The sequence below is a fragment of the Lissotriton vulgaris genome, chromosome 1_2 (genome assembly GCF_964263255.1).
Source record: "Lissotriton vulgaris chromosome 1_2, aLisVul1.2, whole genome shotgun sequence".
Classification (NCBI taxonomy): Eukaryota; Metazoa; Chordata; class Amphibia; order Caudata; family Salamandridae; genus Lissotriton; species Lissotriton vulgaris.
The window spans coordinates 106,539,028-106,553,721 of record NC_141686.1 but is presented as its reverse complement, the minus strand read 5'-3'; the positions used below and the strand labels follow the sequence as shown (position 1 = coordinate 106,553,721).

The 14,694-nt window shown below is 46.5% G+C and overlaps 1 protein-coding gene across 4 annotated transcripts in view; it reads left to right on the top strand.

Annotated features, from left to right (window-relative positions):
* The window catches only part of BCL2L14 (BCL2 like 14), a 303,081-nt gene extending 292,605 nt beyond the window's left edge, over window positions 1–10,476 (top strand). For all 4 annotated transcript variants that reach the window (XM_086952930.1, XM_086952933.1, XM_086952931.1 and 1 more), the window contains one exon: window positions 8,825–10,476. In XM_086952930.1, the coding sequence (XP_086809056.1) occupies window positions 8,825–8,866 (42 nt within the window). In that variant the 3' untranslated portion in view covers window positions 8,867–10,476. The remainder of the gene's footprint in view (window positions 1–8,824) is intronic.
* Window positions 10,477–14,694: the final 4,218 nt, after the last annotated feature.

Here is a 14,694-nt window from a genome sequence, read left to right as displayed (position 1 = left end):
TATTGCAGAATTTTGCGAGCTTGCCAGAATCAGTGTGTCATGCTATTGCAATGCCTAGCGAAACTAGGGGCCAATATCATCGGGTAAATAATACTGTTCGAACCAAGCAGTTCGTCCGTGTCATTAAATGTGAGCCAAGACTTTGGGGATAAAGTCTGGGTATATGCAAGTGGCTGACACTTGATATTGTAGCGTGCCTTTTCTCTGGACATGCATAATGTGGTGTCCCAAACTTGAAAACTGAGTAAATGTGCAATTAGTGGGTGCAGAATAGTTAGTACCCAGTGTAATGGGGTGGTCTTAAAGCAAGAGATTGATTCATCCTCTCCACTTTCAAGATGTGATATTTAAACAATCAAAGAACCCAAACAAAAGGTTTTCAGCAAACCGAGATGTGGTCTCAGGCCTGCAATGCGACTATTGCGGCATCACCTTGCCACAAGGTCTTCGGTTTTGGCAGAGATGACAATCCTACATTTTTAGCAACTTCTTGTTACATCAGAGATTCGCTGCTCCACTCCATCTAGTCCACTGTTTTGGCTCTCAACTGCTCAGTGAGATGATCTGGTATGGTTGAGTCTGCAACATTGATTGTCTTCAGGTACGCATTGAGATGCTGCGGAATTGTGGTGGGTGCTATCCGGTCTAACTCTCCACCAACTACACACTTGGGTTCGTTGTTTAGCCATGGCTCAGTGCTAATTAGTCTTCACTGGTCAGAAGTAAGCTGGTTCTGTTTTGGTTCAGCTTTACCCATTCTCTGTATTGTGTTTAAAGCATTACCTCATTACTGGGGTGATGTTTACAAGCACTGACAGTTCCTTACTCACCAAGCCGAAGTTGCCACAGTACCTGGGCATAGTTAAACGGAAACCTGCACAGGCGCACACCATTAGTAGCATGAGCGATTGTTATGTAGAGCAAGAAGTGAATTAAGCCCAGGGGCCTCATATAATTCCGCGTGTCCTTTGCCTTTCCACCCACCCCCCATCTCCCACTGGCAGCTATGGTAATCAAAGGGATGATGACCATGAGAACTCCCCACCAGTCACAGCCACTGCTCTTACCCATCATGGTGGGTCAAGTACAGCCTCCGACTCACTACTGGCCCGTTGTCACCATGGCTGAACTACATTTAGGATTGGGAGTGGAAGACAGCCCACAATACGCCTGTTATTCAAAATTCTCAGCATACTACTCAGTCCTTCCTGTCCCTGCATGTCATTCATGCCACTCATATTGTGTATTTATGTACTGGGTGAGTGCAAATTACCAGATCAGGCTAGAGATCCGCAATTACCGGATTGCATTGGCTAAAAATGCCCACCCCCCACGCTCACCACTTCCCATTCACCACTCCCCCTCCCTCCCCACACACAAACTGCCAGTGCCCATGAAAATCATGTACAAAGGAGGCCACTGCATCAGAGTACTTCTGGGCCATGTGATCTTCCTTGCTACCTTTATTAAAACTCTACAGAACAGACTGTGAATTGACAGCACTGTCTTAAACTGGTTTCAATCTGACTTATGGAGTAGGTATAATATAGTTAAGATCGGGAACCTTTCGTCTCTCCCTAAGGTGTTCTGCAAGGTTTTATTCTGGCCCACACACTTTACAACCTTTATGTTGAACCTCCAAATTTAGAACTAAAACTTATGGCCAACTTCAGTGAATGTGGGGAAGATGGGCCGAAAGGATTGATATCAATCAATCAAGATTTATAAAGCATGGCTAATTACCCTCTAGGGTATCCAGGCACTTGCAGGTCCCGGAGGCTTATTTGAACAGTCCGTTCTTGAGTGACATTCAGGATGGTTTCGTGGGTGTGCCAGATCTTTGCTGCGCTGTGGGAGAAAGCGTCTCCCACTGTTTCTTCAGTGGATGGGAGGGGGGGGGGGGGGGTGGGGGAGAGAGATTATGGGCAAGTGAAAGAGAGATGGAGCCTAGTCTTGACGGTTGGTGGCAGTTCAGGTGGTGGTTAATGTAGATGGGTCCTTGGTTGTGTAGAGACTTGTGTGCGTAGGTCAGCAACTTCCATTGAGATCTCTTCTGTACGGGGAGCCAGTGGAGTTGTCTGAGGTGGGGTGTGATATGGGTTTGTCGGGGAAGGCCGAGGACGAGTCTGAATTGCTGCACACATACTACAGTGACATCCGGCCATACAGAACCCCACAACTAAACATAGAGGGAATTGCCGTAGTCCAGGCGGCTGGTGATGAGGGTCTGTGTCGTGGTGCATCTTGTGTGTAGGGGTAGCCATTTGAAGATCTTGTGTGGCATGTGAAGAGTTAGGAAGCAGGCAGAGGATATGGCATTGATCTGATTTTATGGTGAGCTTGTTGTCTATGATTATTCAGAGGTTTCTGACGTGGTCGGAGGGAGGGAGGGAGTGGGTGCTGGTCCTAGGACTGATGGCCACCAGGAGTCATTCCATGTGTTGCAGCTGTTGCTGAAAATCAGCACTTCAATTTTGACTGTGTTCCGCTGCAGGCAGTAGTTTTCCATCCAGTCAGCGACACTTTTTTATTATTATTATTAGTATTATTATTATTATTATTATTATGCTGTTTTATTACGCGCTCAATTACTGCCGGAGTATCCTGGCGCGAAGATGAAAAGGAAAAACAGAGTGGAAGCAGAACAATAAGACCGAAGGCAGCTAAAAGGCCAACCTGAACAAATGCGTTTTCAACACTTTTTTAAAAGAGCCAAAGTTCAGTGTAGCTTGCAGGAATAATGGAAGTTCATTCCAGGCCAAGGCGGCCTTCACCGCCACTGATTGCCCTCCCAGCCGGGCACGCCGGAAAACGAGGGACCTGCAGCAGATGTTGAGTGGCAGAGCGCAAGGGTCTATTAGGAGAGTAACGACTGAATGAATCGTTTCATCAAATAGGCAGGACCTTGCCCATTAATTGCTTTATGAGCCAGTGTAAGAATTTTAAAGATAATCCGTTGTGGAACTGACAACCAGTGCAAACTCTGCAAGTGATTCTTTACGCTCACCCGGCTGGGGATATTACCTAACAGTCTGGCGGTCGCATTTTGAATCACTTGGAGACGCCTCACCAAGTAAGCCGGGGAGCCACTCAGCAAGGCGTTGGCATAGTCAAGCCGCGAGAGGATTAAGGCTCTCGCTACTGGCTCTCTTGCTGAGGGAGGAAGATCAGGAAAAAACTTCCGAAGCGCTTTAAGGGTCCCAAAGTAGCCCCCCGTCAGCTTAATGTGAGCCTCGAACCGGAGGTCCTCTCCGAACCAGACCCCCAAATTCTTAGCGAGGACATTAACTAAACAGGGCATCGGAAAGCCAACCGGCCAAAGTAATTCTCTAAAACTAGGGGGAAAATGACCATACAGCAAAATTTCTGTCTAATCCTCATTACACTTCAATTGTGAGGAAGCAAGCCAATTAAAAACTGAGGATAGACAGGACTGAATTCGCCCTGTGTCTAAGACATCGCTGGGCCACGTAAATAGCAGCTGCGTGTCATCCGCATAGGCAATAATTTTGGCCCCCAGTTGTTCGGCCAACTTTATCAGGGGGGTCAAATAAACATTAAAAAGCAAAGGGCTCAGTGTGGAGCCCTGAGTCAAAAGAGGCTTGGCCATAGATGAGAAGGGGGGGAGCCAGACCTGCTGAGATCTAGACGAGAGAAAGGAGCTTAGCCAGTCCAAAGCTAAGCCTGTGACACCAATATCGGCAAGCCGAGCGAGGAGGTGCTGATGTGGCACCGTGTCAAACGCGGCAGAGAGGTCCAATAGAATTAGAGCCGCTCTGCCGCCACTATCCAGACACTCCCTAACCGCTTCAGAGATCTCCACCAGTGCTGACTCCGTGCTGTGAGCAGCACGGAACCCCGATTGTGCTGGGTGGAGAGCCCCTGACGATTCAACAAACTCGTTCAGCTGCCGGAATGCCATTTTTTCACCAATTTTAGCCATAGCCGGAAGCAGTGAAATTGGCCGGTAATTAGCCAGCATTGCAGGATCAGCGCCCGCCTTTTTGAGCAAAGGCAGCAGCTTAGCCTGTTTCCAATCGGCAGGTACTATAGCTGACTTGAATGAGAGGCCAACGATATGCGCAACTTCCTGCACCACTACTTCAGCTATACCGGCAAGCACCCGTGCCGGACAGGGGTCAGTTGGGGACACTGATTTCAGGGATTTAATCACGGCCAGAGTTTCAGCTACTGAAAGGGGCACAAACTCCCCCATCCTGGAAAAGGATGACCCTGAGAGAGGGGAGAGATCATGAATGCCATCCAAGATGTCACTGGAGCTAAAACTGGACTGAAAAGCAGCAATTTTTTGCTCAAAGAACAAGGAAAGACTCTTGCACCACGCCCCCGAGGCCGGTCCGTCCGTTGCTCTGCACAGGGGGAGAGAGAGCTTTTCACAATCACAAAGATCTTGCGGCTGCGATTGTTAGCCTTATCAATCCGGCTGGCAAAGTATTCGCCTTTAGCTGTTCTAATGCAGGCATAGTAATTCCTCTGAGCCTCACGCAAAGCTGCCTTAGCCTGAGGGCAGTAGGCTTGGCGCCAGGCCCGTTCTAACTTTTTGCAGGCCAGCTTATGTGTGCGCAACTCTGGAGAAAACCAAGGTTTAGAAGGGGTAGAGCGAACTCTCCCAGTACTACCACCTTTGGAGGAGGAAGCCACACCCGCAGCAACCCATTCTTTGAAGGTCAACACCACCTTGGCAAGCTCATTGCCGAGCACAGGCCTACTCTCATTCAGGGCAGCCGCCAGAGTACACATTGATTTTCTTGGTGCACATGGTTTTAACCGCTGTAGTGGTAATTTTCTGGGCTGACCACGCAAATCTGATCAGCCGATGATCCGACCACATGAGGGCTTGCCGGGGTTCCACCCAAAGGGGAAAATTTGAGCAGATCACATCAAGAGTATGACCCCCCCGAGTGCGTAGGCAGAGAAACCCATTGGGAAAGATGTGCCAGATTGAAAAAATCCCACAAATCTTTACGCTCCGGGAGTTCCGCTACTTCAGCATGAATATTAAAATCACCGAACAGTAAAAAGCGCGGGAACCTCAGAGCTCGAGGCACCATGGTCTCCAGCAATGCCGTCAGAAAAGAACCCGAAGGCCCTGGAGGCCGATAGATTAAGGTGCCACCTAAAGTGAAATGGGGAGAGAGGAGCAGGGAAAAATTCAGGACTTCCCCCAACTCCTAGCTCTTCCGAGGGATCAACTTGAAGAACCCAAGATTCTTTCAGAATAATTGCCAGACCCCCTCCCCTTTCCAGTACTCTATCTCTCCTGCATATTTTATAACCTCTAGGGATGGCCAACTCCACATCCGGTGCACTGGCGTTGTTAAGCCAGGTTTCAGTCACAAACAGAATGTCCAAAGAGCCCTCCACGAGAAGTTCAAATATGTCCGCAGCGTGCTTGCTCAGCGAGCGAGCATTAACCAGAGCCGCCGAAATAGAATAAGAGACACTCGACGGAGGAGATTGACCAGTCAGTGTGGTAGCACAGCTGAAGCCGCAAGCAGAGCAAGGGTTGAACATGTTAGAGTTCCCCATGCCCCGACCTGAGTCAGAACAGCTCAAAGGACGCAGAGAACACAACTGCTCACGGGTGTAAGAAATGACAACCCTATCGGGAAATTGCGACTGAAGGTCAGCGAGTCCTGCATCCGCCGCAGACGGGCTGACCTTTGGCTTACCTTCAGCGCGCCTAAGGCGCCCCCGCCACGTGCGACCGCTGCGCGTCTGAAAGGGCATGTTATTTTTATAGAAGCACCTCCCACCCCCAGCTAGACCGCTGCCACAGGTTCAGCCGGGGTGCAGGACTACTAGGAAGATGGCCGCCCGCCCTCCACACAAACGGCACAGCAACCGCGGTGGAACGGGGCAGGGAAGGCTCACCTCACCCTACAGAAGAGATCAGGTAGGTCGTAGCAACCCCCAAATGTTTAAATCAAGTTTTTAGATAACAGCAGCAGAAAATACACTGACTCGAGAGGCGAGTCTTAAAATGTGCAAAACGATTCGAAAATGTAACAGGTCAATCAGCAAGTTAAAATTTTAAAAGTTGCAGGAATATGGCCACAAAGCAAAGCGGGTCGGCATGGGTGCTGCCACCAACCCACTCTCGCCTTTTCATGCATCTGTGGAAGCTGATTCTGTTGAGACTGTGCGATCTGATGATGTTGGCCAGCCTGGTCATATGCGTTGGAGTTTGGGCTGAGGGATCAGTCCCGGGGGTTACCGCAGGTGATCTCCTTGGGTCGGTGGTAAAAGGTCGGTGGTGGATCCTCTGGGTTCTCCTGGTGAGAAAAGAGGTGATCCATCTGAGCATGTCCCCTTGGATGCCAACGTGGTGGGGTCTTTTTTATCACCGTGTGATAGGATATGTTGTTGACGGCTACTGTCTGTAGCTGTGATCAGGGCAGGTTCGGTGCTGTGATTGCTGTGGAAGCCATTTTGGGAGGCATGGAGTAGCTGGTTCTGCTTTAGGAGTCATACGTTGCTTGTTGATCATCTTTTCCAGTACCTTCACTGTGAATGGGAGCAGGGAGATTGGCTGGTGGTTTGTGAGTTCACTGGGGTCAGCGGAGGGTTTTTTCAGTAGTGGTCTGACTACGGAGTGTTTACGGGCATCAGGAAATGTTGCGGTAGTGATGGGTGTTGAGCAAGATGTTGAGTTCCTGGCCGAACCTTTGATTTCAGAGGTTGAACGTGGTGCATGCATGGGTTTGTGGGAGCTCACGAGTGGATGGATTTCATGTTGGTTGTGGTATCTTGGGTGGAGAGGAGGTTCCAGGTGGTCAGTCTGTGTTTTGTGTCAGTTGCTATGGTAGTGTATCTGTCGAAGTCCGTGGGTGTGGGTTGGGGTTCGAAGTTGCTGATTTTATTCGGGCACGCCCGGCACTTATGTGGGTTGCAGTGTGGAAGAACGAAGCGGCATCCTTGACACAGCTAATTATTAAGGAATATTTACACTGTGACAAGGGCTTGGAAATCCCATGGCTAAGCGGCGTGCTGAGTAGTTTCCGCAGTATAAATAGAGAAAGTGTTTTCCGGGATCCCATACTAGCAGCTTCAGTTGTAAAACCGGAACTGAAGAACACTTTGTACTCCCTATATAATGAGTGGGAGGTGGCAGAGACCAGGAAACCAACTGTGCGTAACTACATGGCTATTGAACAGTATTGCTATCCGCTTCACACGTATTTGACTGTACCAATGAGCCGTTGGGAAATGAGCCTACTGTTTCGCCCAAGAGCTGGCACAATTCGATTTGCACTTTGCTTCCCACTTGGTTACAGACTAAATTTGAATTTTAACCTGTGTTCTTGTGATGGGAGGAATGAGCAAACTATTATGCATTTTATATTTTTCTGCAAACATTACATCAAATATTCTAAGCAGGTTTTATATCTCTATTTTAACAAAAGACCAATCACCCTGGAGGCAGCGTACCGATAAATGGTACATTTAGATGATGTCGAACTTATCTTTCGCACTGGCACTTTCTTAAAAACTGCAACAAGGGCGCTGAGATCTATGATGGACCCCTGACACTGCATGATATCCGTGGATTGTTTTTAATACTTGTATATATTGACATGATGGACAGTTTTGCACAAGGCACTTTGGACATTTTATATATTGAATCTTAATCCTTTTTATCAACTATTGTGACGTATTTGTGATGTATTTGTGTTTTGTGCGTTTTTATGGGTATATTGAATTTTATTCCTTTGTATTAACCATTGTGATGTATTTGTATTTTGTGTGCTTTTATGGTTACTACGTATCCGAATAAAGTTGAACTGAACTGCTGTATATGGTTGCATCTTGGCATGGAAGAAGTCTGTTTTGTTGTCGCACAGCTCCTGTGAGGGTGTGATGTTTTCACGGGCTGCCGGGTTGAATTCATGGTGTTGGTAAAAAGTGGAAATGTCTGCTGAAAAGTTTCAGGTTTATAACACTACAAAACCTCGAAAAAAAACCAAAGTGAAACCTAATTAAATAATTGATAGACATTGGTCTAAATGTCTGTCGGTAAACTGATGGTTCACCCCTCTATATTAAAAAAATAATAATAATCTCTCCCTTGTCCCTCCCACCCCCTTTTGATTGGAGCAGCTTTTACTTTATAAATGACCCACATGCTAGAAAGTTACACTTACAGGTATTCGCTTATTGTTCTGTTCTGGAATTTGGGCTCTGACTAACTCCTTTAATCCTGCTTTATGGTACTTTATGCTCTGTTCCTGATAGCTCCTGTGTTTCCTGCTTCCCCACACATTCTGTCCTTCCTCTGAGGAAGACCTTTGGTAAACCTTAATTGTCTCATAGTTGTTCTGATCCTCTTGTAGAAACTATTTACGATCCCAGAAGAACTGAAAAACTGGGAACTGTTGAAAGGGTTATGCTGACCTTTAACTGGCGTAGTACCAGTTACTGTTCTGATTGTTGGGCGGACCACTATGGTTCCTTTACCTATATTATACTGGGTATTTCCATCCTTACAAAGAGCAGAGATCTGTAGAGACCACAGGTGCCATGTGTTATTGGTCCTCTTAGTAACATACTCTAAGCCTCCATGGTAGATTGTAAGGTGTCATGGGTGCAAGTCTTGGTGTCCCTTGAGGAGCCGCAGCATTTGTACATTTATCTAGTTGAAGCCCTCTTTCTCCTGCCGAGACTGATGAACAGACAATTAGAAAATAAATGGTTGGAGGATGTCTCGTGCCAGGACTGCTCCAGTGGAATGTGAGTGAGTGGATGATAGCTGTGCCTTGGTTTATTCTGTCTATTAATCTCTGCCATATTCTCACCCTTTCAGGAAAAGGCCTTTTCGGTCATGGACTTAGAAGATGTTGATTGAACCCTCCGTTGGAACTCCTCCAAGTCAAGAGTGTACTAACATCACAGGAGCCAGAATGTACTCACCTCAACAGGAGAGGCGCTTGGAAGGAAGGACCGACCAGTGATAATGCTGTCTTTCAAATGCAGTGTAAACATGTTCTTGTTGACAAACTAGACTGTGAAAATGAGTTCTCCTTTATTTCCAGTTCTATTATTTTAACCGCAGTTCTGTATTTCTGTACATGGAGACATCAAAATAACTCCGAGAATTGATGCACAGGAAAAAAAGAATCCAGTTCTGAACGGTTCGTGCTTCAGCTTTTGCCATAGCAAAAAGACCTCTACCTAGAAAGTTCTAGGTCTTGTGGACAATGAAGGTGCTTGTGGTCTAGGACAATCATTTCTTACTTCCAAATTCACATGTGCCTGTTTGTTTCTCTAGGGATGGGACATGCAATGAGTCTCCATGTATTGCTGTTGTTTCGAAGAGGGGAAGTCGTTACGGAAAATCCCAGAATCTGGTTTTCTAGGTAGAATGTGATGTGCCCTGATTACTCTTGCCTCTGAAGAATACAAGGTGGTTGTACTTGCCCTAATTGCATTGTTTAACTATCGCCTAATGGTTAGGAGATTATGTGGTGAAGATATGAACGTTTAGATCCAATGGTTGCTCATTGATAGCAGCTGGTACCGTATAAGGGCAAGTTTCTCACCCTAGAATAAGTAGGTATTTAATTTCATGTTTACATTTGTATCCAGATGCATATTTGTCGTACTACAGTTCCCCTCACGTTGGCAGAATAATATAGTTAATGTAACTCTCCCAAAAAGTGGTAGGATTGTATAGATTTGTTCTTTTTAGATCGCATCAACATCCCTCAAATGTACTGGGCTAATACAGTGGATGCATTATCTTGGATAGATAGTCATTAAAGTGAAAGCTTTAGATAGCTGTCTTGAAATTGCACCTTTTGATTTAGCAGAATTGCCTATAACATTTGTTCTGAAAAGGTACAAATCTCAGCACAGCTACCACATAAATAAAAGAAAATAGGTGTTTCTGGGTATGTATATTGGAAAGTAAAGCCACTCTTAATTTACTGATTTCCCCAGTAATGGAAATCACTACTGCTATTTGTCTCCATACACTGTGGAAGTATTTATTTCCCTGCAGTGCAGTGAATGTTGACTCCTCTACATATGGTGAGGGCAGTTTCTCTTTCCACCTTTTACTCTCTTTGTCTCCGACCCGGGAGGCTGTGGCGGTGTTTGGAGGGCATCAATGCCTCCTTTGAAACTTCAACCTTCCTGCCCACAGTTAGAGCCACAGATAAGACGTTGAAGGCTGGAATCTGTCAAACTTCCCCATTCATTTATTGTCTCTGCTGTTGCACAGCTCCCATTAGATCCACCACCCCTAATCATGCTCAGTGAATCCATTCTGAGGAACCCTGAGCAGTAAGTGACTACCTGGGATTTCCAGAGGTGAATTTATTAGATACCTGAACGACCGGTTTGAAAAGCCACATGCAGATTCAATCCTAAAGATGGTGGGCACATTAAGATCGGGATTTGTTTGTTTATATATACTGTGATTGAATATTTATAAATGAAATATTTTGCATCAAACATTGAATGTGTTTAGTTTTTTTTTTCAAATAATATTTTTCTGGACCGGTGGGAGGCTGGTGTTTGAAAGCTGTCGTTTGCAGGATTGCAGTAAACTTAGTTCATTAGAGCGCAAAATTCTTAAAGGGTGGGTCCTGAAATATTTAAATATTGTGTGTTTTATTAAAAAATAGATTGTAAAAAAAATAGCAACTTGGGAATAATTTTAAAGCACTTGCATAGACCAGAGTAAACCGATAACTAAGTCCACCACCTCTCATTTGCCTGCCTCGCTATCCAAGTTATAGTTTCGGATTGATCCATTTTTTAAGTTTAAAACAAATCAATTTTTAAACCAGATAAAACTTCTATACAAGAAGTCCACTTTTCTTTCTGAAATTTCACTACTGATTAAAATATATTCCATTAACTGAATAAAAGTAGCAGAGATATAAGTTGGCAACCTTCTTCTTCAATTCAGCATGCCAAGCTGGTGCTCTGATCAGACAGGCTTTGCTTATCGTTTCTTTCTGTTCCATCTATTGAGACTCCAAATACTGGAACAAAACAAAATTCTTTAGTTCACAAGTAAAGAAATCATACGGCTTAAAACTTACTCTTCTAGTTTCTGGGTCTAAAAGATATTCTCACTCTAAACTTTGCTTCAGATCAGGTTCCCAACACAAAAGAGCTTCTATTGGAGGATTATGGTAACCAGTACTCTAAGTATTATCTGAGGGCTAGATGCGCATCAGGAAGAGTAAAAACATCACCTGTGAGAAAAGATCATGCCCATTCTGATTTCATTGGCTGTCTTCCCCCGCAAGAGCTCAAGGGATTGAGGAGATGGGAGGCTTTACTTGTATATTGTTGAGTGCTGACTGTCAATCAAAAATAATATACTCCACAATTTCAAGCCAAAGATAACGAAACAAAATGGCCGACTGGTAGGAGCTTCCTGTAAGAGCTCCTGACGCTTGGGATCCCTTTCTGGTGTTTATCCCTCATAGCGGCAGTCACAGCTGGGAACCACCTTCACAAGAGTAACTGGTTTTCCTTCCCTAACGTTTTTGAACAATTTGAGTGCTCCTACCTTCGCAAGGACTCCGTTGCTCCCCTTGCCGTTCGTGCCATCAGGAGGCAGCTCTTCATCCCGTCCGTTTGCTGAGGAAATGGCCGACCACTCGTAGGAGACTCCCAACTGTCCACTCAGGCTTGAGCTTGGCTTGAGCAGGTCGAGTATCTGAGATCACCACCCGCTTATCGAGCAGTCCGCCCTCATGATCCTGGTTAACTGAGGTGAATGCCCGATCGCTCGGGCGCAGGAAGCTGCTAGTACCCGGTGACTCGGCGATGGTGCCTCCATGAGCACAGGACGAATCTTGTGTTCTCCTGCCTCCGGAGAGGCCAGCCTTTGAGAACTCTGCCGGCTTTAACCACACGCACAGCTTTGCCATCCCGTTACTGGTCCCCGACCGCCGCGTTGTCAAGGCAGCCTACATGGTGTTACTGCGGCGGATGTCCCGTTTGCGCGGCTTCCTGTGCTCTGACCTCTGAACCCCCAAAGCCTGCTTGGAGAGGCGGCTGTGTTCTCCGCTCTTTTATTTACCCAGCACCAACAACGATGCAGCTGGACAGGGGCAATTATAGCTGACTCGCTGCAGCCTCGGAACAGACGGAGCGCTCTCCGCCTTATGTGGCTACAGTGAGCGAGTTCTACGACAACGACAGCGGTCCACACGGTTCAATGCCAGTAGTGGACACCAGGCAGACACCTCGAAAGACTTCAAGTAAGCCTTCTACCACGCTCCACTTCCCTCCCCCCATATTGAGCTGCTCTTTCCCCTCACTAGTTGTAGCGTCCTCGATGGTAGCTATCCCCTGATGTAACTATTCTGTCTACATCCTTATCTCATGGCATGATAGCCCTCCTGCTTCACCTGGGGCTTGGCTGAACTGCAGATCTGTTTCATTGTTGCAACGACCTCAGCAACGACATTATTTTAAGGTAATCTTACCTACGGTGCATTTGACTTTATTTACTCACTGGCTCTGATTTCCTGCATTTAAAATGGCTGAGGTCACAAATAATAAAACCATTGGACCGCCCTCATCCAATGGTCATCCCCAAACTTATTCACTAGCCGTTCCTCTATTATCATCTTACAACTAATCAGGGCTTTCCCTGCCCCACAGTCTTTTAAACAGTGAAATAGGACTACTTTAGGCTGCACACTGTTTCCCCCTCAACTCAACTAACAGTGAAACAGGACTCTCCCACATCCAATGAACATAGTTAAAGGACATCAGAACTATTCAGCACTACCTCGTCCAATGAGTCGGCCATCTTAGACTATCTTAGACTGTCTCTGATTACCTCAAGCTAAATCTATCTTAGTGGTACATCCCCTCTCCGTTCTCTCTGATCTACATCACAACTCACATCATGGAACCTTCAGGCACTCACACCTTCAAAATCATCTACCCGCCGTAACTCACTAAAAAAATCTGCCAAACGCATTAAACATAACTTTTTAAAATCTCACCCTGAAACACCCTTTGCTGACCCATATTTCTCACTACATAAAGGTACTACGACCACTGACATCATTTTCTTCACAAAACTTAGAGCTCAATGGAGCAAAGCCTTCCTTTCCCTACTCGTGATTTCCTCCACGAGGAAATCTGCACATGGGCTTATGATTTTCATCTCACCATCACAGCTCTTCCACTCAACAGCCACCATTACAATCTACAACAACGGAACTATTCTCATTCAGTCCACAGACCATGGCCTTAACCTATTTGACTACATCTTCCCTATTTTTAAAAAGCATTTATCTAACCCATCCGCTTCCCCCTTTATGCCCGTTACACCCAGCACCCCAGATTCCGCAACTTCTACCATTTTAAACACCCTCTCACCGCCCACCCCCAGACCACTCTCTAACTCTCCTTTTGCACATTCCACTACCCCTTTACACTCCCGTACCCTCCCCGACCCGTGTCACCCTCCAGCCTTTTAGCTACCATTTCACCCCCTATTATGTCACAAGCTTCACCCTCCCGTGCATGCACTCCGTCTACTACCCGAGACCCACTACACTCCTACACACACCTACAACACCTCTCCTCCCACCTGTATCCACGCCCACCCCCACATCCCCCTTCTCATCGAAGTGCCCTAAACTTTACTCACCTCCACCCCCCCCCTCCACCGCCTTGCCCCCCCCGCCTTCTACAGACCTTTTACCTCATCAAACCAAACTTCCACCTCCCACTCCCCACTCTACGTCCACTACCGTCCCTAACAACATCTTGGACAAGATTATGTACACCCTCTTTCAAATTAAAGATGAACTTCACACCCTCAAAGAGCTCATCTCGAAACAACCCAGGCACCCCACACCCCCCAGATCCCTTTCACACAACATGCCCAGCAGCCAACCTCCACTCTCATACAATCATCATCCCTCTTTCTAGGCCTCCATTCCCTCCCGTAATTCTCCCACTCGTCCTCGGCGTAGCCCCAACCCTCTTTCTGCGTTGGACATACGCTCCCTTCTTCATTCCTATGATCTTACACTCTCGGCCCACATAGCCCCCAAACTCCTTCCCATCCCCACTATCCCCCCCAACCCCCACAGGTCTTCTACGCACAATGATAGAGGCATAGTAACTAGTAATCTTAAAGTCACTGGCCCCAGACCCCTCCTCTTCCCTTATCACTCCCCGGCTTAAATGCTCACTTTTGAACTGTAGATCAGCCCCTAGAAACGCATCAGACATTGCCGACCTCATTATCGCACATGACCTAGACCTGATTGTACTCACCGAAACCTGGTTAACAGAATCTTCCTCACCACTCTTTGACATTCTAGTTCCCTCTAACTATCACATCTTCAGATTGGATAGGATTAGCAAGATTGGAGGTGGAATTGCATGTATTTTCCGGAGCAAACTCTGTTATGAGAGCTATATCCCTTATTTTCTCCTCCTGCGAGTAATTTTGCCTTGACATCAATAGCGAAGGTAATCCTGTATGCTCCCTACACATTATCTACCATCCACCATGAGACAACCTCACCTTTGCAGAACACCTCATGGATCTGGTCACAACGAATTCCGGAAGACAACGCACACAAATATTCATTGGTGACCTCAACCTGCATTGGCATGATCTCAACGACGCTGTTGTCAACAGTCTCAAAAACTTCCTGAGCGGCCTTGACCTCTCCC